Below are 25,103 nucleotides of genomic sequence, written 5' to 3' on the forward strand. Positions count from 1 at the left end.
TTAAAATATTTTGGAGGAGGCACTGACTCAGCCCAGGGGCAACCCACCTCCTCAGGAGCAGCAAGGCTGATGAATCAGGTGATCAAAAACTGTCACCATATATATTTAATTTCTAGTCAAATGATCTCATTAAGATATACTAATATAAGATATAATCATATGACAAGGGACATGTTTTTCATCTCAGGTCCATCTCTATCCTCTGCTCCATCCACTGTGCCCACTGTCCTCTCTGTAACCTCAGCTGTACCTGGTAAGTTAACAATAAAACAGCCTTTATAATTGCTCAGTGTACTGCAGAATATTCTGAGATGAATAATTTTGTCCAAAAATATTATTTTAATTTCCCAATAGGTCCTTCATCTTTGGTCATGGAGATTGATGTGTCTTCTTCAGCATCCAGTTTGGAGCAGGGATCAGCAGCTCCGCCAGTTGACCCAGCTGAGTGTCCCTGTTTCCTGTCAGACTCAGAAAGGACTGAACAGGTATTAAGAGGGCCGTTGCCTATAAAGGACACATTCACATTCCCAAAAAGACACATGGCAGTAATAGATGGCCCCAAAATCAAATTTTGCTTACGGCCCCATGGAGGCTTGGGCCGGCCCTGACAACAACAATAGTTTTCAACACAAAAATGGATCAGTAATCATATAATAAGATTAAATTGGTTTGTAATCCAGTGAATTATGTTACTAATTACAAAAATTGCCATGTTATTTGTATTCAGTAATTGAGTACTTTTCAAAGTTATCTGACCCAACACTGCATGCATATTATATATTTTACAAACTCGATAAAATTTCATAAAAAGTAAAAGGAGTATTCACATTTAGATATTACTACTATAATACTCCCATACACAAATTAATCTTGTGCTAGTGCTGCAGCGGATGCATTTACTTCAGGAAGTTGTTGTCGCCCTCTTTCTTTGTCTAAATATTACACCAGCGGCAAACTTTAAGGTCAAACCTTACCTGGCTACTGTAATAACCTATATGGAGTTATTTGGTATGTTAGTATTATCTATAAGTGATCGCAAGGGCTCAGAGTCTGTTACTACTACCATAAATATCCTACAGTAAGGCCTGAGTAAAGTCATTATTGTTATTATTATAATTATATCACTATCATCATTATTCTTAGTATTATTATTATTGTAGACATAGGATCTGCTGTCTCCCACGAGATCTGGTTTGTATGCTCCGCTCATTAAAGCATCCATACGCGGCACAGAAGTCCGGCATCTTTTCATTCACAAATCTTCTGTCAGAAGTTCGTCTGCTGATAACATTAAGTAGAATTTGTATATGGGTAGTAAAACCAGCATTTTTAAAATATCCAAGCACCCTGTATCATAACTACATGTGTGACGTTTTCAACAAATCAATATGTTTGGAAATCGGTCCAAAATTCAGCAAATAATTCTACTTTGAGACACAGCCGCCACAATGCTGATTTAATCCAAATATTTGCTGGTAAAAGCCCCCAAATAAAGATATTTGAACACAAAAACATTACATTGTTGCAGCACATAAAGGCTAACGTAAAGCATTAAATACAAATATCTAAGATCTAAGTATTTTATTTCCAAAACAATAAACATTTTTCCAAATAATTTTTTTTCATTGAACTTAAACCTATCAGAGTCTAAAATGTGGCCATAACAGATCATTTAATTAATTTCTTTTTTTTAACATGTTTTTTTTTTTTTTAAATATTCATCATGGAGAAATGAACAAATAAACAATGATACAAAAACAGTTGTCTTTAGTCATTTTTAAAAAACAGGATAATAAAAGAGAGAAGGAAAGGTAGAGAGCTAATCTCTGCATATAACTGGTGGAGCTTGGCACGCTACTAGATGGTGCCGTTTCAGAATCAGAATCTGAATTTCAACAAAGAAAGACATAGACTCATATGTACAGTTTTACATATCTATAAACAAACATTTGTAGACAGTAGGCTAGTGCAATGTTGCAATCTGCCTACACTGCTGAATAGTCCTCTGCGCGATGTGGGGACAGATTTTTTGTGGGCCTCAGCTAATTGATTTGGGATATGGACGGAGGGCCCACAGTTGTCTTACGATAAGATGTTCCTTTATTGATCCCCCTTAGGAGAAATTCAAAATTGACACAGCAGTATGGGGGAATGAACATGAGTACAGAAGTGGAGGTACAACAAGATATCACAAAATAAAATATTACAAAATATAATAAAAAATATAAGACTAAATTAAGGTATATACACTATGCAATATGCAAGTAAGAATGGTGTGCAAATATTTGAGCAGCTTGACTAAAAACTAAACTGTACATGTAGAAATTAAATATAAATAGTTTGTGCGTCTTAGGTTGGAGTTTAAACCAGTCTTTGTCTGCTGGGGTTGGAGGTACTGGGTGCTGTGGCGTTGTGGAGTCTAATGGCAGATGGTACAAACGAGCCTCCAAACCACTTTGAGGCTCGGGGGTGGATCAGTCTGTGGCTGAAGATGCTCCTGAGCTGCCTCAGCTCAGTGTAGAGAGGATGAGAGGGGTTGTCCATGATGGCTTTCAGCTTCCCTTTCATCCTCTTCTCAGTCACAGCCTCCACACTGTCCAGCTCCATCCCCACCACCGAGCTGGCCTTCCTCACCAGCTTGCTCAGCTTGTTGGCACCACTAGTCCAGATGCCTCCTCCCCAACAAACCACCGCAAAGAAGAGGACACTGGCCACTACAGACTGGTAGAACATCTGTAGTATCTGAGTGCACACGTTGAATGACCTGAGCCTCCTCAGAAAGAACAGCCTGCTCTGTCCTTTCCTGTAGAAACATGTCCAGCTCATGTTTGTCTTTGGAGGCTGCTGCCATAGCGAGAAAAACAGCTCTTTCAGCCTCTGCTTTGAGGCATGGTTGTTGACCTTGAAGAAGAATTAGAAGCGCTATCCCCTGGACCAATATTATCATTAATCACAGTTATATTTGGCACAGCATTGTCATCAACTTGATCATCATCTGGTTTGCATTGCTCCCTGGTATTTCTTTATTACTTAAAATGTTTTATCAGTTTTTCTCTAGGCTATGGTCACATTTATCACTGCATTACAGCCCCTAACAACACTACACATTACAAAAAAGAAAAACAGTGACAATGTAACTGAGACAATATTGTCAAATAATTGACAAAATAATTGCCAACACTGCCACAGGAAAAGTTGAATAAAAAGAGGTAATATCCTAACCACAAAGGCATGGATTTATGATTTACAGTCACTCCTTTCTGTTGTGAATATTGTGTAGTAAAATACAGAGGCACCCACACAGAACTTGACTGCAGTAAAACAGCCAGCGCCGACCTCCGTGATTTGTCTCTGTTCTTTGCTGAGTTTCATCCTCTTCAAAACTTTGAATCGCTCAGCTTCTGGATGCCTCTTTCAGTGCCGTTCTTTGTTACATTTAATAACTTTTATTAAAGAAAGACTTAACCCGGAATAGCGCATAAACTCATTATAAAAGAAATCATGGCGATTAAACAAGAACAAGAAAATAAGGCGGCCACGCTCACTGTCCCTCCCACACATTACACTCTGTTGTGTATTACTGAGTGTTACCACCCATATTTTAATAATCACCACCAAGTATTGACAAATATATCAGAAACACAAACTCATGACATATACCAAGAAATATAAACCCATCACAAACCTGATATTGTAAAATTAATTCTTAGTTATTAATTAATGGCTCCTACAGTGTGTTCATATTGTAATACCTATTCTGATCTTCTTAAATCTTGCCACTGACAAATATCCCAATGTTATAATTGAAACTAAACTAAAACTAAACATTTTTAAATAATACAAACTAAACAAATGAACCATCCCACTCTGGAAACTGAAACTACAGTAAAAAAAAATAATTAAATAACTAATTAAAAAACAAAATAAACATAAAAAATCATTAAAAAAATACAAAACTACAATAACTGTGGTTCCTGCGGGTGCTCTGGCTTCCTCCCACAGGCCAAAGACATCCAGGTTAACAAGTTAATTGGTGACTAAATTGGCCGTAGGTCTGAATGGTTGTTGGTCTCTATGTGTCAGCCCTGGGATGAATTGCGGCCTGCCTCTTGCCCACTGTCAGCCTGGATTGGCTCCAGCCCTCTGCAATCCTCCAAAGGATGAGCAATTACAGATAATGGATGGATGACTTACACTGCCTCATCTTTACACTACTGCCCTCTTGAGATATTAAACAATATTTATCTAGATATATAATATATATAATATTTATCAGAGTTTACAATATCAAGCCACGCTGCGTGATAAACTGATTTATTTGGCCAGTGACTTACAAAGAAATACTTGAAAGATCAAACGAAATTTAAAATGTATGACTGTTTTCTCAGTCATCATCTTCCTCCTCCTCTTCGTCTGTGTCCTCCAACTCCTCCTTGGCAGCTTGCTGCTCCTCTAAAGATTCTTTCAGCGCCTGTTCTTCCTCTAGTGATGGGTCCAGGGCCTCTGTAATTTCTGGTCCACTGGGATATTCTTTCTGGGGTGGTGGGGGGACAGGTGGGTTGTACCCTCCCCCTGCATACTTCAGACCCCATCCAACATATATGTTCTCAAACTTCCTAAATAAAGAGCAGCTTACTGTGAGAAATCCAACAGAGAAAGTCAGAATATTCACATTTGTTTCTGACTCTGCACTTACTTTCCACAAGCATATGCATAAGCTCCTGGCCAGAGGTTTGAACGCAGCACAGCTACTGCATGCTGAGAGGTGAGAGTGGAGGACATCTTGGCACTCCAGGGAGGGGTGTTGAACATTTCTGAGAAACACAAAAAAGGTAGCATAGCATCAGAAGTGGAGGCATAATCATGGGATCAACCAGAAAAAAGGGGACTGTACACAGTACTGTACCAGTGCAGTCTGAGTTGATGATGGTTGACCTTTTTTAAACTTGTGTGAGAATAGTAACCACAGAAATGGCATGGAAGAAAACCAGGAGCTTATTTAATCTGAGTTCCTGAATTATAACAGAATGAGGAGATGAAGATAATAAAGAGAAATGATCTTGGAGCAACTTCTGGTTTAAAATTTGATTATCCAGGTAGGGCCAATAAACAATGTATACGATATCATTCAAACTTGCTATATTAATAATATCACATTGATAACCGTTCAGTGTACTAGGGGCAACTGTGGCTCAGGAGGTACAGCGGCTTGTCCACTGATCAGAAGGTCTGGGGTTGGATCACCAGCTCGTCATGTCTGCATGTCAAAGTGGCTTTGGGCAAGATATTTATTATTATTATAATTTTTTATTACACTGTAAAACCTGACACTGAGTAAGTAAATTAACATACATTAATTCTCCAAAAACATTTGAGTCACTCACAACCTAACTCAAAAATCAATTGTTGAATCAACTTACTTGTTTTGAGTTGATGATACAGTATAATTGGACTTTGTTCCATTGACTCATTTTCTTGAAGTAGACTTTATATGATTATAAATCATTATAAGATTCTTAATGATCCCAAGAGTGTTAAGAGTTTATCACATAAAAAAAAAGATTTTGTGTTTTTAAAAAAAAGTGTTAACCTTGTGAGGCAGCAAGATTTATAAGATCACATGAGTATCCATCTAGCATTAGTCACATCAGGTTATGAAAGTTATTTAGATTTTAAAGGTATTTTAAAATTGGAAACAAATCCTCATATCCCCAATGGAAATTACATCCTTTGTTACCTTTGTTATCTTTGGTAGCCTGGTACTGGTTACTGGTTTGACGGGAACATGCCCAAAGCCAAAGACTGACCTGCATCTTGGGACAGGGGAGTGAGCAGAGGGGGACCAACTTCTGGTTCAGGCTCATCAGGCTCCTCTTCCTTCTCCTCAGCCTCTCCTTCCTCATTAGAGTCATCTCCTGGTTTCACAGACAGGTTCACCCAAGTACAACGGCCCTAAAACAGTCCGTATTTACACATTAAATAAGCATACATACATCAGCTGAGAATACTGTCAACTGTGATCAGACTACCTGCTGCAGGATGTGCTGAACATGATGCACCCAGGTGGACAAGGACTCAGCCATCTCAGCAACTGGAACGCCCTCAAAGTCAGGATTTACTTCGTAGCTGTCCCGAGATGCCTCGTCTTCCTCATCACCTTCTTCCTCCCCAGCCTGGAAATAGCCCTGGGGGCTAACCTGTGTGCCAGCAGAGATCCGAGCGATCTTCGCTCTCAGATAGTTGGCTTCATTCCCAGGGAAAGGAGGGTAGCTCACAACTGGGCTGTCCAGCCTCCCAGTGAAGAACTTCCGAATCCTGCGAGCAGCAGTAATCTGTGCAGGACTGACTGAAGGGAGCTTTACCCAGGGAAGACCAGGCTCTTTGCATACATAGTAAAGAAACTTGTTAGCACCTGTTCCTATGGCCTCCTTTGGCACCTCTGGTAGGGGTTTATAGGTCGACTGAGGAAGTGGATACATCTGAAAACAAAGACCAGAAAAACTACTCCCAGATTATTCATTTTTCTTTACCTTGAAAAGATTACATTCACTCTTTTTTTCATTTTCAAAAAAATTATTCATCATGTGTCCTTGTTTTCATGATTTCAAGAGGTTTAGTTAAGATATGTTCACAGTTCATGCACATTTTAATAATAACACCTTAGGCTTAGATATATGGGTACAACTATACAGCAATATTGTAGGGCAGAGTGATATAGATGTGCTATTTCCAGATGATTTATGTGGTTGGGATGTCTTTCTTATATTTAAAGGTTCAGTTCATTTAGGAGGATCAATTGTTAGAATGGAATATAATTAGCGTATAATTGCCTAAAAAAAAGAATTGTTTTTGTTACACACAGGTCCTGTGTACATGCAATATATGCAATATATACAACTGTGTACTGAGAACACTCCAGCCTGGTATTATGAACACTGAAGTTTATGAGAATGGCAATGGTAGTTGATGTACAACCTTATTATTCTATGTGGTTCTTCTCTCTATGTTCCCCTGTAGACCACAATAACTTGAATATTTACCTGAAAAAGAGGTAGGTTACATTGACTTATTTCTGACTTATTATGCAAACCTCAGTTTTGCTTTGTAGTATGATCAAATATATATAAAACAGGAACATACGATCCAAATAAAGGCCTGGTTCTCTCTAGCATGGCTAATTCTCAATTGCAAATTAGTCTGGAACTCCTAAGTTTTATGATTTCCAGGGGATATCAACAGGTGCAGATCAAAATGACTCTGAACTCAACTGTATACATTACAACAAATCAAAGCAACAAAAAGTAGAACATAGCCATGAAAGACGGTGCGGTGAAACAGGAAAAAACTGGTGACCTGGTCACAAACTTAAATTACAGCTATACAGCACACTAAAATATGAAAACATTGGAGGAGAGAAATCGGCAATGCAGTAACAGAATGTTGCTTTATATTTAATCAGCACTGCCTAGCTTTTACAGCTTCAGTTTCGTAAGTCTGTCTTGCCCTGGACGGACCCGCAAACTGGATGCAATTGGACAGACCTACAATCAATCGAAGCAGCAAATCGTGACTTTTCAAATCTGGACTGGTGACACTCGGCTGTCAATCATTGTATAAAGTCCACCCCATATTAAATAAATGGCCGTCATTGGTCTGATTGGATCCATGGTGGAAATCAGTTGGAATGGAAAGGTGGTCAGATGCAAGGTTCTTTCTGCAGCTCAGGCAAATAAAGACCCCGCCATAACTGGAGAATGATTGCAGATTATCTGGTATAATGATTGAGTACTTTTCACTTCCTCACCTCATTCTCCTGAGCCTCAGCCTCTCTCTCCTCTTCCTCAGCATCTTCCTCAGTGCTCTGCTCTTCCTCTTCCTCCCCCTCTCTGTACTCAGCTTCAGCAACGATATAGCTGCTCTCTGTTCCCAGAATCTTGCCCCACAGCCGGCAGCGTGGTAGCGCCTGAGACTCAACGAGCTGCTTAAGTGCAAGGAAGACCCTCTGCATCTCCTCTCTGCCCAGACCCACTCCAGCCTGCTCCAGATAGAAGCCAATCTCACTCACATTGGGAAGAGGTGTTTCCACCTGATGAAGACATTATGCAAATTCAGTTCCACATACTATATAGGAAATACCCATACTTTTATTTACATATTTTCAGGTCAAAAGACATGTATTTCCACAAGGTGATTCATCAAAATAGTTATTCTTTGAAGTGTGATAGGTGTTAAAAATGAAAATGACACTCATTGAAGAATAACTATTTTGATGAATCACCTTGGGTAAATACATTTCTTTTGACTTTGTTATTTTTGAAGCAGGGCCACACACAAAAGTCTGTCCCTGAGTGAGTGAGAAAGTTAATAGAAATAAGTAGGCACAAAGATCCTCAGGACGCTTTTACAATGAGGCGCAGACACAGCTTTTAAGTTGTATTTATGGGCCTCCAGACATGGCGCATTACCTACAAGCGCGCACAGAGACATTTTCATTCTGCTGGCAATAGAATATTTAAGCAAATGTACATTACCTGTTTTTGAAGCATTTAAAAATGACTGGAAGTTATGTGCTATCTATTTGCTTGAACCTACAGTATGTCATGTTCTACAGATGCCTGTTTGACCTTTTGTATTCAACAAAGTGACAACAAAACAAAAAAAACCCAGCAACAACAAAAAACAGCCAACCGACAACCTGCTGGTTCTCAGGTAAGTTCCAATGGACTGAGATACTGCCGTCCCAAACAGTCAATGAAATGCTGTTCAGATAGTGAGTAGTGTACTTTTCCATCAAATGTTACACAGATAAACCAAAATGCCTTTGTGCTCTTTCTCCTACAAATGAAAACAGTGTAGGTGTATAGTACCAATTCCTCCTCCTGCTCAGCCTCCTCTGGCCGAGTGAACAGCAGGCGCTGCTGCTCAGCCAGGAGCTCAGCAGCTGTGGTGTGTGGAAGGTCTTGCAGGGTGCTCTGCTTGTCTTCAAATAAACCCCGCTTCACATCGCAGCTCATGTCCTCAATCACATCCACAGCATTATGTGGGTGCTCATCCATCACCTTTATCAGCAGCCGGGTGAGGTGGTCATAGCTGGAACATTACAGAACAACAACAGTGAAGGATTCTGTTGCTCGTTTTATGGAATGTCAACCCAGAAATATTATTCATACATTAAGCACATGTGTATAATTCAAATTTCCCACAGTACAGAACACAGGTGTTTTCCTTAAAAAGTGTGTTTCATGGTTATCATTATTGTATTATGCCAGCATATGGATAGTAACAGCCATTCTTTCTCTATCAATGTTGGTTGTAAAATTGAATAAAGTCGTGAAAAACTAAGTTTTGGTAGCAATGGTTACCAACCACTATATATACAGCTTTAATTAAACTATTTAGGAGTAATAAAATGTCAACACTAATCAAGGTGTCCAGTGTCAGTAGAAGTATACAGGTTGTCACCACAAACAATTGCCAAGCACCAGGACAAGAAAATACTTTGTAATTTGTAGAATGAAAAGTTAAAATAATATAGGCAGAGAATTTTATAAAAAAGTTCCCTAAATGGGCAATAATCTGCTCAAAATGAATATAACGTTACTAACGTTAATTACTAATCGAATTACTTCTGTTACATAAAGAGTTCACTATTTGGGTTCATTGTACAGTTTTGAAGATAATATTAAATATCCATTAAATGTCACTTTACTACAGTTTACTAAATGATACAAAATTGGTCTGTAAGTATTTATTTGCATTAACAGCTCTTAAGGCTAATCTTGTGTTTTGAGGTTGAGAATGGGTAACTAACGTTAAGTAAGTTAACTCTCGTTCAGTTCACAAAATGTTTTAACCTCCAAGAGAGCTAACTCGACACTGTAGCCCTGAGCTAGCATCATTGTGTCATCCATTGTAACGTTACTTACAGGTTAATGTTGCCCTGTGTGTTATTTTTCAACATGAAAGCCTTGAACGAGGCTGCTGTCTGAAGTCTCTGCTGGCTTCTGTCTGGGTTTCCATCCGCAGGGTCCATCGTTCCTCTCTTCCGTTATTTCCTTTTCCGAATTTTATCTTTCAGTCAGTATGGGAATAGACTGCAGCTACAAGACGTTCAAACTTGTAGTTAGCTAGCATTTAAAAGATTACTCGTGTTACGGGCAAACCGTGGTAGAGTAACATTAGATTAAAATGTCACCGGTTGCCACGGTTACTGTAACAGATCGGTTGCTAGGCTCGCGAGAGTACAACGAGCCCCCAAGAGGAAAGGTAAAGAAAATACGACAACGCGAATACATAACTGTCATTATTATTAACAGCAATGATAATAACTAGTATTACTGTTATCAAGTGTGTCAGGATTATGATTTAACAAGTTGATATCTATCTTGTTCTATTAATGTATGCTTATTCTGTGAATGTACATTGAGTGCAACATAAAAACCAAGTCAAATTCCTTGCGTGTGTGCACGTGCCTGGCCAATGACGTGGTGATTGGGATTCTGATCTATAATATATATATATATATACACATATATATATATATATACACATATATATATATATACACATATATAAACACACACCACACACACACACACACACACTGTTAATGTCCCACATTGATTAAAAGAGACTATAAAAAGTTCCCTCACGGATTCAGACAATAACCACAGATGAATGGTTTCATGAAGGGAAAAGAAAAGATTTGGAGCCATGTGTTAGAAGCTCTCCACCACCATCAACATAATACCAAATTAGAGAATATGTCAAGCTGTGGAGTTTTCTGCAGGAGCATATTATTGCCATTATTTTGACAGTTACTATGATATGATCCATAGCGTGGGAATTATCATTTTTGCACAAATCACGAATGTCATTTTCACTGGAAAAAAATTAAACCAAGTAGATGTGCAATATTGGGTAATCGATTTGTAGGGCAGGGCAACGGCAGTACTTTATTTTAATTCTGTTTGACACCCATTTTACTTTTATCAAACAAAATGTAGCTACTCTGATTTGGATACTGCACTTGGCCACATGGTGATTCAATAATATTTTAATTCATTGTACACTACTCTCCACTGTCCATCATTATCCTACTGTTCTGCTAGTAATACTTTGACAAACCACAGTTAAATACATTGCTTCCATGTTCCTATTCTTCCAAAAGATATTCTCTCATTTGGTATTGTGATGATGGTGGTCCAGAGCTTCTAACACATGGCTCCAAATCTTGTAGAAAGGTAGAAAAAGAATAAGATGGGAGGTCTTCAAATTAAAATCTATATCGCATTACTGTGGAGAACTTGAGTTTAAGGACTAACATAAATTTATATGATGACAGAAAACATAAATGTATACAGCAGTTTTAATTTTACACAATACAGTACACACCTGGCTGTAAATGATAAAACTGATTAAAATGGTTTTCTACAGAAATCTAGTCAAAAAGCAACCAGAGGAGCATGGGTGATTGAGGTCGTACTACAATTTCTCTGTTAATCTGTAGCAGATTACAGATTTACAGTTTTCCCTACAATGAGAGCTGTGTGCATCCCAAAATATTGTATTGTATTTAGTTTGTATTGTAATTAGTTAGAGCAGATGAACATCAGGCCTACTAAACTGTGGTGCAGCCTGGATCAGAAACAATGCTTAAATTTAGAATCAGTATAGTGAACATAGAAATAATTCTGCAAAGGAAAGTTGAAACCATCACATTGGTCAGTAGGGCCTACCTACAACTTCCAAACAAAAGGTGACCAGACAGCGTGAGCAAAGTGGAGGTGTTGTAGTTTTATCTATACTCTAAATGATAGCAGAACAGAAGTATGTGGCCTGGACAAAAATATGAAAATACACTTCCAGGTAAATTGTGAAATCAGTCCTGAGTTACTGCATTCTCCACAAACAAAGATTTGATGTACAGTTAGTTACTTTCTGTTGTCATTGGCTGTAGGGAGAAAAAAGCAAATAATGAATGCACTGGTGTCATGGAGGAGGGAAGAATACAAAAGGACTCTGCTCCTCCTGGTCCCCCTATACAGCAACACCCACACAGCCCAAACCTAAGAGCTCACTGCAGCTCACAAAGTCTTGTTGTTCAAGCTTTAACGGTTTCATTTTTGATTTTATGTGCTGAATACAAACTGTAAAGCTCCATCCCAGAGAGTCCCAGCTGTGTCTGCTGTATAATGTAGTACAATAGTACAGGGAATAGAAAGATCTGAGTGAAAGCTACTTCGGTTTACTTTTAACCCTGTAACCTGACTAGGCCATCTGCATACTGGAACTGGTCACTGTTTTCATACTCCAGCATATCCAGAGCGACCTCACAACTCTCCTTGACAACACGTTCCCTGTCTCCGCGGTAACGCTGCAGCACAGCCAGACACTCCTCTTTGCCGATGGACCCGAGAGCCTCTGCCGCTTCGTGTCGGACCATGGGATTCTCGCCTGAACGTTCCAGAGCTGTGCACAAAGCTGGGACGGCTGCTGGGTGCTGCATCTGACCCAGGACGTAGCCAATCTCATGACGGAACAGAGCACTGGAACATTGTAGGCCTACAGACAAAAAAATTAAAGGTTTATGCCGTGGTCACACCCTGCTCTTATCATTACAGGGCTGCTTTCCAAAAACAGTTTTTACACTTTGAGGTGTTTCACAAATAAAGAGTTAATGCCTTTAAAGCGCCTACACTTTCATTTTGTGTTGATTCTGGCGCACCCTGGGAACAAAACAGACATTTCAGTGATTTCAAGGGGAATCCGACCAAATGCAACCCTATGGCAGTAATTAAGAATCACTATATATAAATAGCCAATCTTCTCATTGATTTACATCGATAAGCTGCATAACACTATCCATGAGCAGCCCCATACCAACAAACTGTGATGCACTGTATGTTCTGACACCTTTCTATCAGAACCAGCATTAACCTTTTCAGCAGTTTGAGCTACAGTAGCTTGTCTGTTCACACCCCACCTGCATCAATGACCCTGTCTCCGGTTCACCTCTTCTCCTTCCTTGAACCACTTTTGATGATAGGTACTGACCTCTGCGGACCTGGAACACCCCACAAGAGCTGCAGTTTTGGAGATGCTCTGACCCAGTCGTCTAGCCATCACAATTCGCTGTTACTGTCATGCACTGTCACTAGCTAAAACCTGATAATACTCCAACCCATATCAGGATTCATATCATACCCTTTCATTTTTACATTTTAAACCCAGACACATACGAACCAAGGAAATAACCAAGGAAATCTACAGTGTAAAAATCATCTCGTCAGCTCTACAGCTAATTCATGATTTAATGATAAACTTTCTAAAGAATTATGAACTGTTTTGAAATATGAATTTCAGGTGAAAACTTCAAGTAAGCTATAGTGTAATATCCTACCGTCTCCAAGTGCCAGCACAGCCTCTTCGTTGCCCAGGTTACGCAGGGCAAACATCGCACGGTAGCGTTCAAAGAGTGGCAGACTCTCATCCAACAGGCTGGAGTGCAGCTCTGACACAGACTTCTTTGCTGCTGGAGGGGCTGGGTCTACAGAGCAGTAGGGGTTCTTATCTGTATTTTCACCATCCGACTGTTTCCCTCCTTCACTCTGCAGCCACTCCAAACGACGAACAGCCAACTGACACGTCTCTGCAACCTGGGAAGCAGATATGAATTTGGCTTTATCGTTGCTACACCAAAGTCAGAAGTCTCCCCACTACTCAGATAATAAAACAGTTCAATAAGTTATGCAAAAGAAACAAAAAAAAATGTTTTTTTATTGGATCGCATGGATTACTACACATCTTTTGATGCAGCCCTATCATGACTGAACTCACTGGTTTGTGGAGTACCATTTTGAAGCCTTGAGTTTGCATTTATAGTCATCGCCATTTGTTTGCAGTCAGCAGCAGTGATGTACAACAAGATAAGATGCTCTTAATGGGTGCATAGATTCGTCTAATTGCAGGATAGAATGGGGGTCACATGTATCTCGTTCTCGTATTCCAGCTAAACAGTACACTTAAATGTGTTTGTGAAAAGATCAGCTCTGCCTAGTTTGACAGTTTGGTGCGTTGAGCTGGATAGACTCTCTGAGAATGACTTGTCAATCACAAGATAGCCACGCCCAAAAGCACTCTCTAAGTAAAACTCTAAGTAAACTCCTCTTTAACGTCTATTTTACTCTAAATTGTATCATAATTTACTAAATGAACATGCTGTATGAACGAGTCTAGAAAATAGAGATTGAGACTATAAATAATTCATTAGGAATCCGTTTACTACGCTAATAAATCAAGTGAGAAGTCAGCTCACAGCTACGGCCATGTGGTTTCCCATCAGTTGAAGGTATGAAGTTAATCCAAAACAAATAGTTTTCACAGCCTTCATATTTGTTCCAATATTCATCCAATATTTCGCATTAAAAGTCTGGACTCACATAAGTTATACCTTGTCGTTATGAGAGGCTGTTTTTGCAATTCATATTCAAAGTTGTGACAATGCAGACTAAACCCTGATTAATCAAGTTTGCTTTGAGCTGTCTGAACCAAATTTGGTGCACGTGTTCTAAAGGTAAAATGGGGTAAAAAGTGTTGAAATATGTCCAACATTGACGACGCAGTGACAATAATTGCTATTTCAGGCTTTATTGCTGAAGACATCATTGAATGATGTCTGATTGGTTTCATTTTTAAAGGCTAAGCCAAAAATGTTCAAGTCGATGCGATTATCAGGTGGCTTTCGTCAGCTGAGGTGTCGCTGGCTAATTTAATCATTTGTTTCTAATTACTGTCTGTGAGCTGGCAAAAATACAAAATCAAACTCTTTGCTACTGTCTGGCTAAGGAGGCATCCCAGTAGCTGATCAAGCTGTGTGTCCAGAGGCAAGTAGCCATGTCTCACACATCACATCTCATTACCATCCAACTGTTCTGAGAGACAGAACTATGGATAATGACATTTCAGCATTTCAACAGCGCACAAAATCTACTGTAAGGCCTCTACCTGAGAGTTAAGAGTTTTTATTCAATAAAAGTGGCTACAATGAAATACCAGGGAACTCACTGCTAACATTTACTCTTAGTGACAGTTAAGGACAGATAATATATAACATTTCTGCATTTAGAATCTCTATAAACATTAGAGCTATGTTCTATATGTAGTTGTGTACTTACATTATCCCAAATGTTTCCAACAATGTTCAAACTCAGAGAAATCTTTCACTTTATTCAGGTAACGCTGTGTTTCACCTGTCAATGGCGTCATATCCCTCTTGTGCGTCAGCATTGTGGTTGTCTGCCAGAAGCTGTTTTTATCTAGTTTGAAGCCACATTTTTAGTATCCACTGTTTAGATCTTGGTGCTTTGTTTTTTTTTGGTTAATTTTAGAGAGGAAGAGACCTCTGTGGATAATTGGGCTCCCACTAGAAACCCCCTGAACAATTTACACTGCAGGAATCCTAACCGTGAGAAGTTGACAATCTTATTCAGTGTTCTTGGTATTTACTGGCCTGATACTACTGCATTTGTGGTTACAGGCTCAGTGTTATGTTCCTACCTCTATCACAGGATCCTGACTGTACTCTTTCAGTAAGTCCAGAACCGTAGGATCACCAATTGCTCCCAGAGCCTCCCCTAAAGAAAGACACAGTCAGAGTGGCAGACAGACAGACACAGAAGTGTTGCTTCTAGTTCTTATGCAGCTCCAGTAATTGTATCCTGTTAAGTAAATACATGTGTTTGTGATCATGTGCTGTTATATCCACACACATTGTCTACATTACTGTAATCATCTGTACATTTTCTGCTGCTAACAAAGGCTGTCTGGCTTATGCCAAGAAAGCAATTTGAGTAATTTGCTGCTTTTCTGTGATCCAATTAATTCCTGATAATGGACCCACTGTCAGTAGGGCTGGGTGATATAGTCTAAAAATAAAATGTTTCACACCACACCTGTTTTAATTGATTTTTTTAAACAAACTACAAAAGACACCATATCTTTTGCAATATAAAACACCACCAATGTCTTATCACTGGAACCCTACCTCTCATATAGGATACCATGGGAAATTGAGTCTACATCTCAGCCATGTCTTGCATTGTACATTTGAATTAATCAATTGATCACCCAGCTCTACTTGTCTGGCATTATCCGTTACATAGTTATTCATGCACAGAGTTCAAAATGTCGACAGTTTGGTTGGTTCACAGTAGCACATCAGCCTTTTTGTAATGGTTGGCTGTGTCTCAGGCAGTAGAGCAGGTCTTCCACTAATAAGAAGGTTGGAGGTTTGCTCCTGATGCTGATGCTGCACATCAATGTTTGTGATGTCCTCTGCCATTCACTGTATGAAATGTGTTCATGTGGCATGTAGTGTAGAAGTGTTTTGAGCAGTTGGAAGACTAGAAAGTAGAGTATATAAGTACAGTCTATTTATGATTCACCATTTAATGTCCCACCACATCCAGATAATGAGTGTGACATTAAAGAGCAGAGAAACTTTATGAAAACTTGAACATGTGTCAACAAAGGCTCCTGCTATTGCTAAATAGCCTGCTAGCCAAACCCAAACATTATTTTATCCCTATTGTGTTCTGTCTTACTGTATCATCTGCAAAACCTTGACAGCTGAACTAGTATCACTGAGCTCAATGGGCTGCTCTCTCTCCTCTCTGCTGCCAGTGCCATCAGGATGACTAAACTGTAATGACTGACTAGTAATGTCACCACATTTTATAATAACAACAACAACAACAATAATAATAATAATAATAATAATAATAATACATTTGTTATTTGAATTTTTGTTTTTTAGCACCACCTTTATTTTTATTTTTCCTTTTTTTTCTATCTTGGGCCACTATTTATGCAAATGTTTCAAATTTAAACACCAAGCAGAGATAAAAAGGGGTGGGGCATAAAGTTAAAATGAACTGGACCAAAAGCAATTGGCTGGGAGAGACAGGGTGGCAGACTGCATCAGCCCTAACTGATGGAAATCCATGAGAGCCATGTGTGCGTTTGTACGTGTTTTTGCATTATGTTCAAAGAATCATAAGCATGTACATGTAAAAAGACAAATATGCATACAAACATACGTGTGTGCGATGTGGTAGGGGTAATGCACAAAGCATGAGCGTGTACATGCATGTGTACCTTTAGTACATGCACTAAAGAACTGTGTTTGGTAGCTGACTCATTTCATTCATCATAGTGCAAGTTCACCTGCTTCATGCCTGACCATTGGCTCCTGCTGTGTATCTTTGAGTACAGCAGTCAGTGAGGGTATGGCCCGTCTGTCCTGCATCTGTCCCAGGCAGTAGGCCAGCTCGTGCTTCAGTAGGGCAGACTCATCAGTGAAGGCCATACTGATCCACTCTATAGCTTCAGCACCTGACACAAACAGGTTACAGCTTAAATAAGCTCAGATAATACATTACATACAAAACATAATACATAAAAGACATTACACATATTTCCTGTTTGAAGTGTTCATCCATTGTTTTAGTAGTTAGGTAAAGTAGGAATGGGCAGATAATAGTTGAAAAGTGGGAAAGGGATGAAAGATGCAAAATACAGTAAGCTGAGAGATGAATTGCATTGCTCCACTAATGGCTGTATGCTAGGGACGTCCCGATCCAGGTTTTTTAGCCCCAGATCCGACTCAAGTAATTTAATATCCAGTATCTGCTGATCCAATATTGTTGTATTCTGTTCATCGTTTATTTCTGTTATATCTACATTTTATGTGCAGATTACATTTAGTAATTACTCTTATTGGCTTTTTGTTCACAAGACTTTTGTTCTAACAGTTGTGAAAAGTGCAAGGGTCCCACTTAACAAACTTGACACAAACACTGGACATTTTGAAAGTTTATCCTAGTAGTGACAGACCGATTAATCGGGCCAATTATTTGGCATTTTGAGGTCTGCGCTCACGAGGCAGACGGACAAAAAAATGTCTTCAGGCAGCATCCTGCTGTAAATATTTGCATGAATTTCTTGTAGAACAAAATAATTTTTCTTCTTTTTTTTATATGGGCATTCTATCAGCCATCGGCAGCCTTGCTCTCTAAATATTGGCATCGGCCAGCCACAACAAAAAAATATCTGGCTTCTTCTTCCAGGGAGACTTCCTCTAACAGACTGAAGGTCAGGTTTTTGGAGTAGAGGAATAAAATATATAAAATAGGTTTTCATCCATCTGGCCTAAAAGTCAATTTGTCAACACTGAGCACTTGAAGAGCGCATTGGCATTTGGTTTGCTGTGACTTGGGCTAAAATCTATTTGTTCTAGAATCTATGGATGTTTAACTGTTTTGTGGACATGTTTTACCTCCCAGGTTCTTCAGGGTGAATAGGGCTCTGAACCGCCGGGTCAGGTCCACTCCTGGGTCCACCAAAACTTGTCCAACTGCTGCCACCTGTCCAACTGCTGCCACCTGCTCGACACTGGCCATACTGCTGCAGAGGGAGACACGTATCCGGTTTGCTGTTGTGAAAACCGCATTACACCTTGAGCTGCAAAGTTTAGCCGATTAATCAACTACTCGATCAAAATAAAACACTTTTGAAACTTTTTGTTTCAAGCACAAATGTCAAACATTTGCTGGTTGCAGCTTAAATGTGAGGATTTTCTGTATTTCTTTGTCATTTATGATAAATGAAGATTCTTCGGGTTTTGAACAAAAGAAGCTGCACTTTGGCCTCTGGGAAATTGTGAAGAGCATTTTTCACAGTTTGTGTAGATTTTACAGACTATATCTGCAGATCAGTTGGAAATGAAAATAATCCTTAGTGTGCAGCCCTAATTACACCCCTGCTGCCTGCTATTATTATCTAACTAGGCCACTTTAGCTGCTCCTTCTTTAAACCACTTCTGCTTTTATATATTGCAAAATTATATGCTGATTATAAAAGTAAAGCTGCAGGGATTGGTCAATTATATGATTGACAGAAAATCAAACAGAAACTATTCTGATAGTCATAGTCATTCTGAAGAAATAAAATCGAAACCTTTTTTTAAAAAAATCCATTTTGTTTTTCCATTTTTCCAGTTAATTAAAAAAACAGAAATCCTCTTGTGTTTCCGGTTTTAGTCTTCAAAATCGGCAGATGGAACAGAAGTTAAACCCAAACAAGGAAACATAAGGTTTTTCGTCTTTATTGTTATATCTATAGTATTTCTACAGAAACACTGTCTTTGGCTATGCATGTTATGGACAGACAGACAGACAGGAAGAGTTAAGCTGATATATTATATTATAGATATATTGGCTTGTGAAAGAAATAATAGAGTATTGGAGTTTATATAATTCTGAAACACTAACCTCACTATCAAAAAGCATTCTTTGACTTCTGTAAAAATGATCTAGGTCTACAGCCTACCTTTGTTGTATACATTAATGCCTAAAGCACACACAGTTGGATGGCGTTTTTCCTTGTTTAAAACAAAAGGAAAAATTAACTGCAGGCTGTGATTGGGCCTGGTCGTCCTTACCAAGCAATCTTGTCAGGGGTGAAAGTCATATCTTAAAGAGCTCATAGTACCCTATTACCACACTAGAACACTGCACTCTCTGAATGCAGGGCTACTTGTGGTTCATATAATCTCTGTAAATAATGTTTTAAAGAGTTCGGTCTAGACCTGCTCTATTTGAAAAGTGTCCTGAGATAACTTCTGTTATGAATTGGCGCTATACAAATAAAATTGAATTGAAATAATCAGCTGCACAGTCAATTGCACTGCTAACCCTTGGGTATCTATAAAAAAAAAAAAAAAAAACACCATTCAGCACAACTTATCCTTATTCCTCACCCCAAGTTCATGTGAACTGGTCTTAGGCCCATAATGGATGTTTTTGTAGGGATGCAGTAGGGGCAGATAATATACAATCAAAGGGGGAAAAAAGTTGTTTTCTGGTTTTGGTTTAAAAACAAAATTTGAATTATATTTTGCTCTGCAAACACAGTTTTGTTATGATGAAAACCACAGTTTAACTCCCAATCAGGACCATATGGCCCCTGATGAAATACTGCAGTAGAAATGTATAGACAATGATAAAGCATGTTATAGTGTAATAGAATCAGATTAAAGGGCTTCATTTGAATTAGTTAATAACATTAATTGAATTCTTAAATTTCTCCAAATTGGTGCAGTATGCTTGATATTAAGTATACTTGTAGTCTTAGATGTGCAGAAGTCAAATATATCATCCATAGCCAGGAATTATTGAGCAAAGTGTTTTTACAGTAGCTCAAATATATGAAAATACCACTTGGAGGTACAAATATGGACTTTTATTGTTGAATTTCTCCAAATTGGTACAGTAAAAATACTTGATATTAAGTATGCTTGTAGTCTCATATGTGTAAAAGTCAGTAGCCAGGAAACACTGAGCAATATGTTTTTACAGTACCTCAAATATGGTCAAATATGCAATCTCTGGAGGCATAAATATGAGACTTTTATTTTGGCATTTCTCCACACTGGTGCAGTAAAGATACTTGATATAAAGTGTTTTTTTATTCATCAGGGGCGCATGAAACACTTTAATGTAACATATTTTATTTTAAATGTAATGTTAGGTTCGAATTATAGCTTACTGTTCTAAATACCTTTATTTTGAAAACCCGAAGTAAATACGCTGTTTCTCCGCATTTACCATAATGCTGAGAATACTTGTACACTCTGAATTTAAGTGCGGCTGATTTGACCACGGAGATCGGACTCACGGCTGGATTGACCGCAGTCTACTAGCCTACTGTTTCTTCTACACAGCACCGTCCTGTTAATGACAACATCCGGTCTCAGAATATGAAAAAACAGGCCTTTTTTCTGTTTCTGTTTTCTAGTGATTTTAATTTTTGTTATATGAAATAGAAAATGAAACTCGAATCATTTTATTAATTTCGCTCATCCCTTTCTGACCATGAAGAAGAAAAACGCCTTGTATTTCAATTTGATTTTTTGTATTTTAAAAGGAAAATCACATAAGCACTCGTTTTCTGTTTTTAATACTCGTTTCTGAAAGGAACATCCAATGACCAAAACATACACGGACCGAAATGGCGCTGAGTTTACCACTTCACTCCTGATGATGAAGTACTAGATTAATCCTTTGAACAGTCCACAGATCCAGCTCCAATAAAAACAGCCAGCCGCCACGTTTCAGGCTGACGTCAGGTTACCAGCTGTGGTTATGAAAGGCTGACTGGACTGAAGCTAACTGTTAGCTTCCTGGATTAATCATTTACCTAAATCCAGATTAACAGTACTCAAACTAATACAGAATTCAAATTCACATAGACTAACACACGGCGGTGGGGCAAGGTTCAAACCTTCAGGGTCTACAGGTTCAATCCCACGGCACTGACCTGGATCTTCCCCGCTGACACACGCCGACTGACTCCTACAACTTCCGCCTCTTCTTCTTTTGTTTTTTTCGGCAGACTAAACGTTGCAAATGCGTATTGCTACCCTCCACAGGTCATTTGTAGACGTGCATTCTTCTTCTTCTTCTTCTTCTTCTTCTTTTTCTTCGGTTTTCTGCTTTAAACCTTCTACAATAGAATCTATCTTTTTCATTATGTATATTAACCTTGTATGACCTAATCTTAACTTTGATATAATTATGTCTTCTTTTCTTCTTTTCAAACTGATTTTTGAATTGTATAATAGTCCCTACCGATGATGTCATTATTCCATATGTTTTTCTATGTTTCAACTATTCCCTGCTGAATTACTGATTTGGTCTCTGACCTTCCAGAACATATTTCTAAAATATCACTATGATTTTTGTTTAATGAACTTTTAGCTAGTTTATCAGCAGCCTCGTTTTCCTCTATTCAAACAAAAATGAACATATACATAGCGGTTCAATAAAATCATGTAAATTTCCAATATTAAATCATTTTTAACTGTTTGTCCTGACTGTATACTTTGAAGTACAGATGCTTAATCTGAACATATTACTACTTTTATAACCTATTACTAATTTATTAAGCAATAGCAAATCGACCCATCTGTAAGTATATTTAAATAGTTTTTAATAATTTTTGGACAAATATTCTTGAGTCAGTCTCTCAATATCAAAGTTCTTAGCCGACCAATCTCTTCTCTTTTCTAATATTTGTAGGTTAACTTTTGGTTGTGGAAATAACCATGATGGAATTGTACTAATGATAACTGCTGGACTCCTTGAATAGTGTCTAGTTTACACTGATTTACTTTCTCATTTATTTCCCATTCAAAACCTCGACCTGAAAAAGTTATATATTCCCAACAGTTCTGTAGAACCGTTGATGCTATATTTCCAGTTCCTCTTCCCTGAATTCTGATCCAATATGTAAGTGATAATGTCGATCTCCTTAACTGTAATGGAAGTTCACTGGATTCCACAAGCAATGCGTTAATGGGTGTGGTTTTAATTTTCAAGTTTCTCTAGACGAATCTATTCTGATATTCATTAAACAGCCTTCTTTTCTCTAAGAAATATGATAACCTATGAACAATAATTTTTTCCATCCATTTACACAGATGAGATGTTAGTGCTATAGGTCTATAATTAATAGAATTAGCTGCATCTTTCCCTGGTTTAACAAATGGTAAAATGAATGCCATCTTCCATTTTATAGGAAGTCTTCCTGCTGTCCATATTTTATTGAAAAGTTTCAAAACTACCTGTATTACATCCTCTGGTAACTGCCTCAAAATGGCATAACATAACTGATCTGGTCCTGGAGAATACCAACTGCCTTCTACTTCTCAATTCCCTCATGGTAAATTCCACATCAATAGCTGAACTGATTTCTACCTTTTTCCCAAGCACCATTTCATTATCTTTTAAAAACTTATCTTTCCTTTGTTTATTGAAATCTGTATGATGATTTCCACTATGAACAATAGCAAATACTCTAAGTAGATGGTTGGCCTTCTCAGTATCTGTAATTGCTACATTATCCCCAGCTGCAAGTACTGGTATCTTATTGGTGCATCTTATTGCCATTCATCTTTTTAATCATATTCCATACTTGACCATCATCTCTCTCTCTTCCAATAGAAGAACAAAACTGTCTCCAGGTATTCCTTTAAGCATTTTTTATTATTTTGCGATAAATGGCACTTTTATATTCTATCAAATTGTCCAAATTCAAATTATTTCTGAGGTTTCTTAGAGCATTATTTCTTTCTTTAACAACCAGGCTACACATTTCATTCCACCATGGCATAATTCTCTTATTCCCGATTATCATTGTCTTACGTATACTTTCTGAGGTTTCTGAGCTTCATATATCATACACGTAACTTCACTAGTACATTAATCCACATTACAATTAATTTTAAGAGGGCCGCTGCCTATAAAGGACACATTCACATTCCCAAAAAGACACATGGCAGTAATAGATGGCCCCAAAATCAAATTTAGCTTAGGGCCCCATGGAGGCTTGGGCCGGCCCTGACTGTTCCCTCCAAGAAATTAAAGGAACAAATGTAATCGTGAAATGCACATTATGCTATTATTTTTATGTTAGATTGAAAGCACCTCATATTGTTACACTGTTCTGTTCAAGTTTTTTTCGTTTTATTTGCACTACAAAGAGTGTATATATTTGTTATTTATTTTTGGTATAGTTCTTAACAAGCATAATTTAATTTTGCCCAGTTGTGGCCTGTTGAGGGGCAATAAATATCAAAGTTTGTATCAATCCACTATATAAACATAATATCTACATACATGGCATTTGATTGGAGGCTAGTCTCACTTTGTCCCAAAGCAACATTAAAATAGTTTAGATTTGTGTACATTGTGTCTGTTAATAATGGACTGTATTAAGTGTCCATCTCATTATAATATTCAGATTTATCATAAATAATTGAACATGCACATGTATTTTAAGTTTCATTAAAGAGAGGTGGAGGTGGGGTCACATTTGAGCATTTAAAAATGTACTTGAGAGTAACGCAATAGTTACTTTCTGAAGTAACTAGTTACTTTTATAATTTGTAACTGAGTAACTAATTTAGTTACTTTTTGGAAGAAGTAACTGTAACTAATTACTTTTTAAAAGTAACTTGCCCAACACTGGTTATGAAGACCTTTGAGAGACTGGTTCTGCAGCATCTCAGACCCCTGGTACGACTACCTGGACCCTCTGCAGTTTGCGTACCAGGCCGACATCAGTGTGGATGATGCCATCATCTACCTGCTTCACAGAGCTTACACCCACCTGGAGAAGTCACAGACCACCGTGAGGATCGTGTTCTTCGACTTTTCCAGTGCCTTTGACACAGGGCCGGCCCAAGGCATAAGCAACTAAGCAGCTGTTTAGGGCCCTGTGACCACTAAGGGGCCCCCAAGAGCAATTAAAAAAAAGTTATTAATTATTTTTTTCCATGTGTGAGTGATGATGATTCATATATTATCAAATGTACATTCTCGTCCAAACCACCCCCCCCCAACCGTGAAGTGCGCACTGAGCATCCAGCAGCTAGGAGCAGCTGAAAGATGTCGCAAAAAAGGACTTAACGTTAACCTTCAGGGGCAGAAAAAAGAAAAAGGAAGAGAGAGGAAGAGGAGAAAAAACGACAAGATAAAGGTATGTCTTGGTAATGTAACATTTGGTGTCAAGGAGATTTTGAAAAGTTCCCTGAAATTAGGAAATGAAGTTCCAAATTATTGTTGATATTTATTTTATTTAGTTCCAAATACGTTAGCCTATAATAGCAAATTTGCTAGCTAACTGTAGTTCAAAATGTCTTACTACTTCTCTCTTATGGGTCAGTTAGATAGCTTACTATTCAAGCTAACGTTGTTGTGTTTGTGTAATACTTCGAATAAGTTGATTCTCAGTGTATATATATTATTCTGGGTCGCTTTTTGGTATCAAAACAACGTTTTTGATAACAACGTTTGATAGCAAATGTTTGATAACTAACGTTAATTACAAACGCGGTGACGTTTGCTAGCAACAGGGTTTTGCATTAATGAATTCATTTAGTTAACTTATAGTTTGAGGTATGTTGTTTGCAATTGTTTGCTGCAGAGCACAGTAGTTTATGTGAGTAAATAAACATATTCCTTTTACATCAACTCCCTATT

At 38.2% G+C, this 25,103-nt stretch overlaps 2 protein-coding genes across 5 annotated transcripts; both read right to left on the reverse strand.

Moving 5' to 3' along the window:
* Nucleotides 1–4,298: 4,298 nt before the first annotated feature.
* On the reverse strand, nt 4,299–10,460 carry rsph4a (radial spoke head component 4A). The gene is made up of 7 exons (XM_051377820.1): nt 9,927–10,460; nt 8,868–9,090; nt 7,805–8,086; nt 6,030–6,479; nt 5,808–5,952; nt 4,697–4,814; nt 4,299–4,616 (listed from the first exon to the last, which is right to left on the reverse strand). The coding sequence occupies exons 1-7, from the start codon at nt 10,031–10,033 to the stop codon at nt 4,385–4,387; spliced, it is 1,557 nt and encodes a 518-aa protein (XP_051233780.1). The 5' UTR covers nt 10,034–10,460; the 3' UTR covers nt 4,299–4,384.
* Nucleotides 10,461–11,350: 890 nt separating this feature from the next.
* dohh (deoxyhypusine hydroxylase/monooxygenase) lies at nt 11,351–21,475 on the reverse strand. 4 transcript variants are annotated; one of them, XM_051377853.1, is made up of 6 exons: nt 21,379–21,475; nt 18,338–18,465; nt 17,227–17,394; nt 15,559–15,635; nt 13,403–13,658; nt 11,351–12,564 (listed from the first exon to the last, which is right to left on the reverse strand). In XM_051377853.1, the coding sequence occupies exons 2-6, from the start codon at nt 18,459–18,461 to the stop codon at nt 12,254–12,256; spliced, it is 936 nt and encodes a 311-aa protein (XP_051233813.1). In that variant the 5' UTR covers nt 18,462–18,465; nt 21,379–21,475; the 3' UTR covers nt 11,351–12,253. The 4 variants fall into 4 exon arrangements, with proteins under 4 accessions (XP_051233813.1, XP_051233812.1, XP_051233815.1 ...); XM_051377852.1 differs by having other exon boundaries at nt 21,343–21,445; XM_051377855.1 differs by having other exon boundaries at nt 18,338–18,462; nt 21,379–21,444.
* Nucleotides 21,476–25,103: the final 3,628 nt, after the last annotated feature.

The sequence above is a fragment of the Dicentrarchus labrax genome, unplaced genomic scaffold, assembly GCF_905237075.1.
Source record: "Dicentrarchus labrax unplaced genomic scaffold, dlabrax2021, whole genome shotgun sequence".
Lineage (NCBI taxonomy): Eukaryota > Metazoa > Chordata > Actinopteri > Moronidae > Dicentrarchus > Dicentrarchus labrax.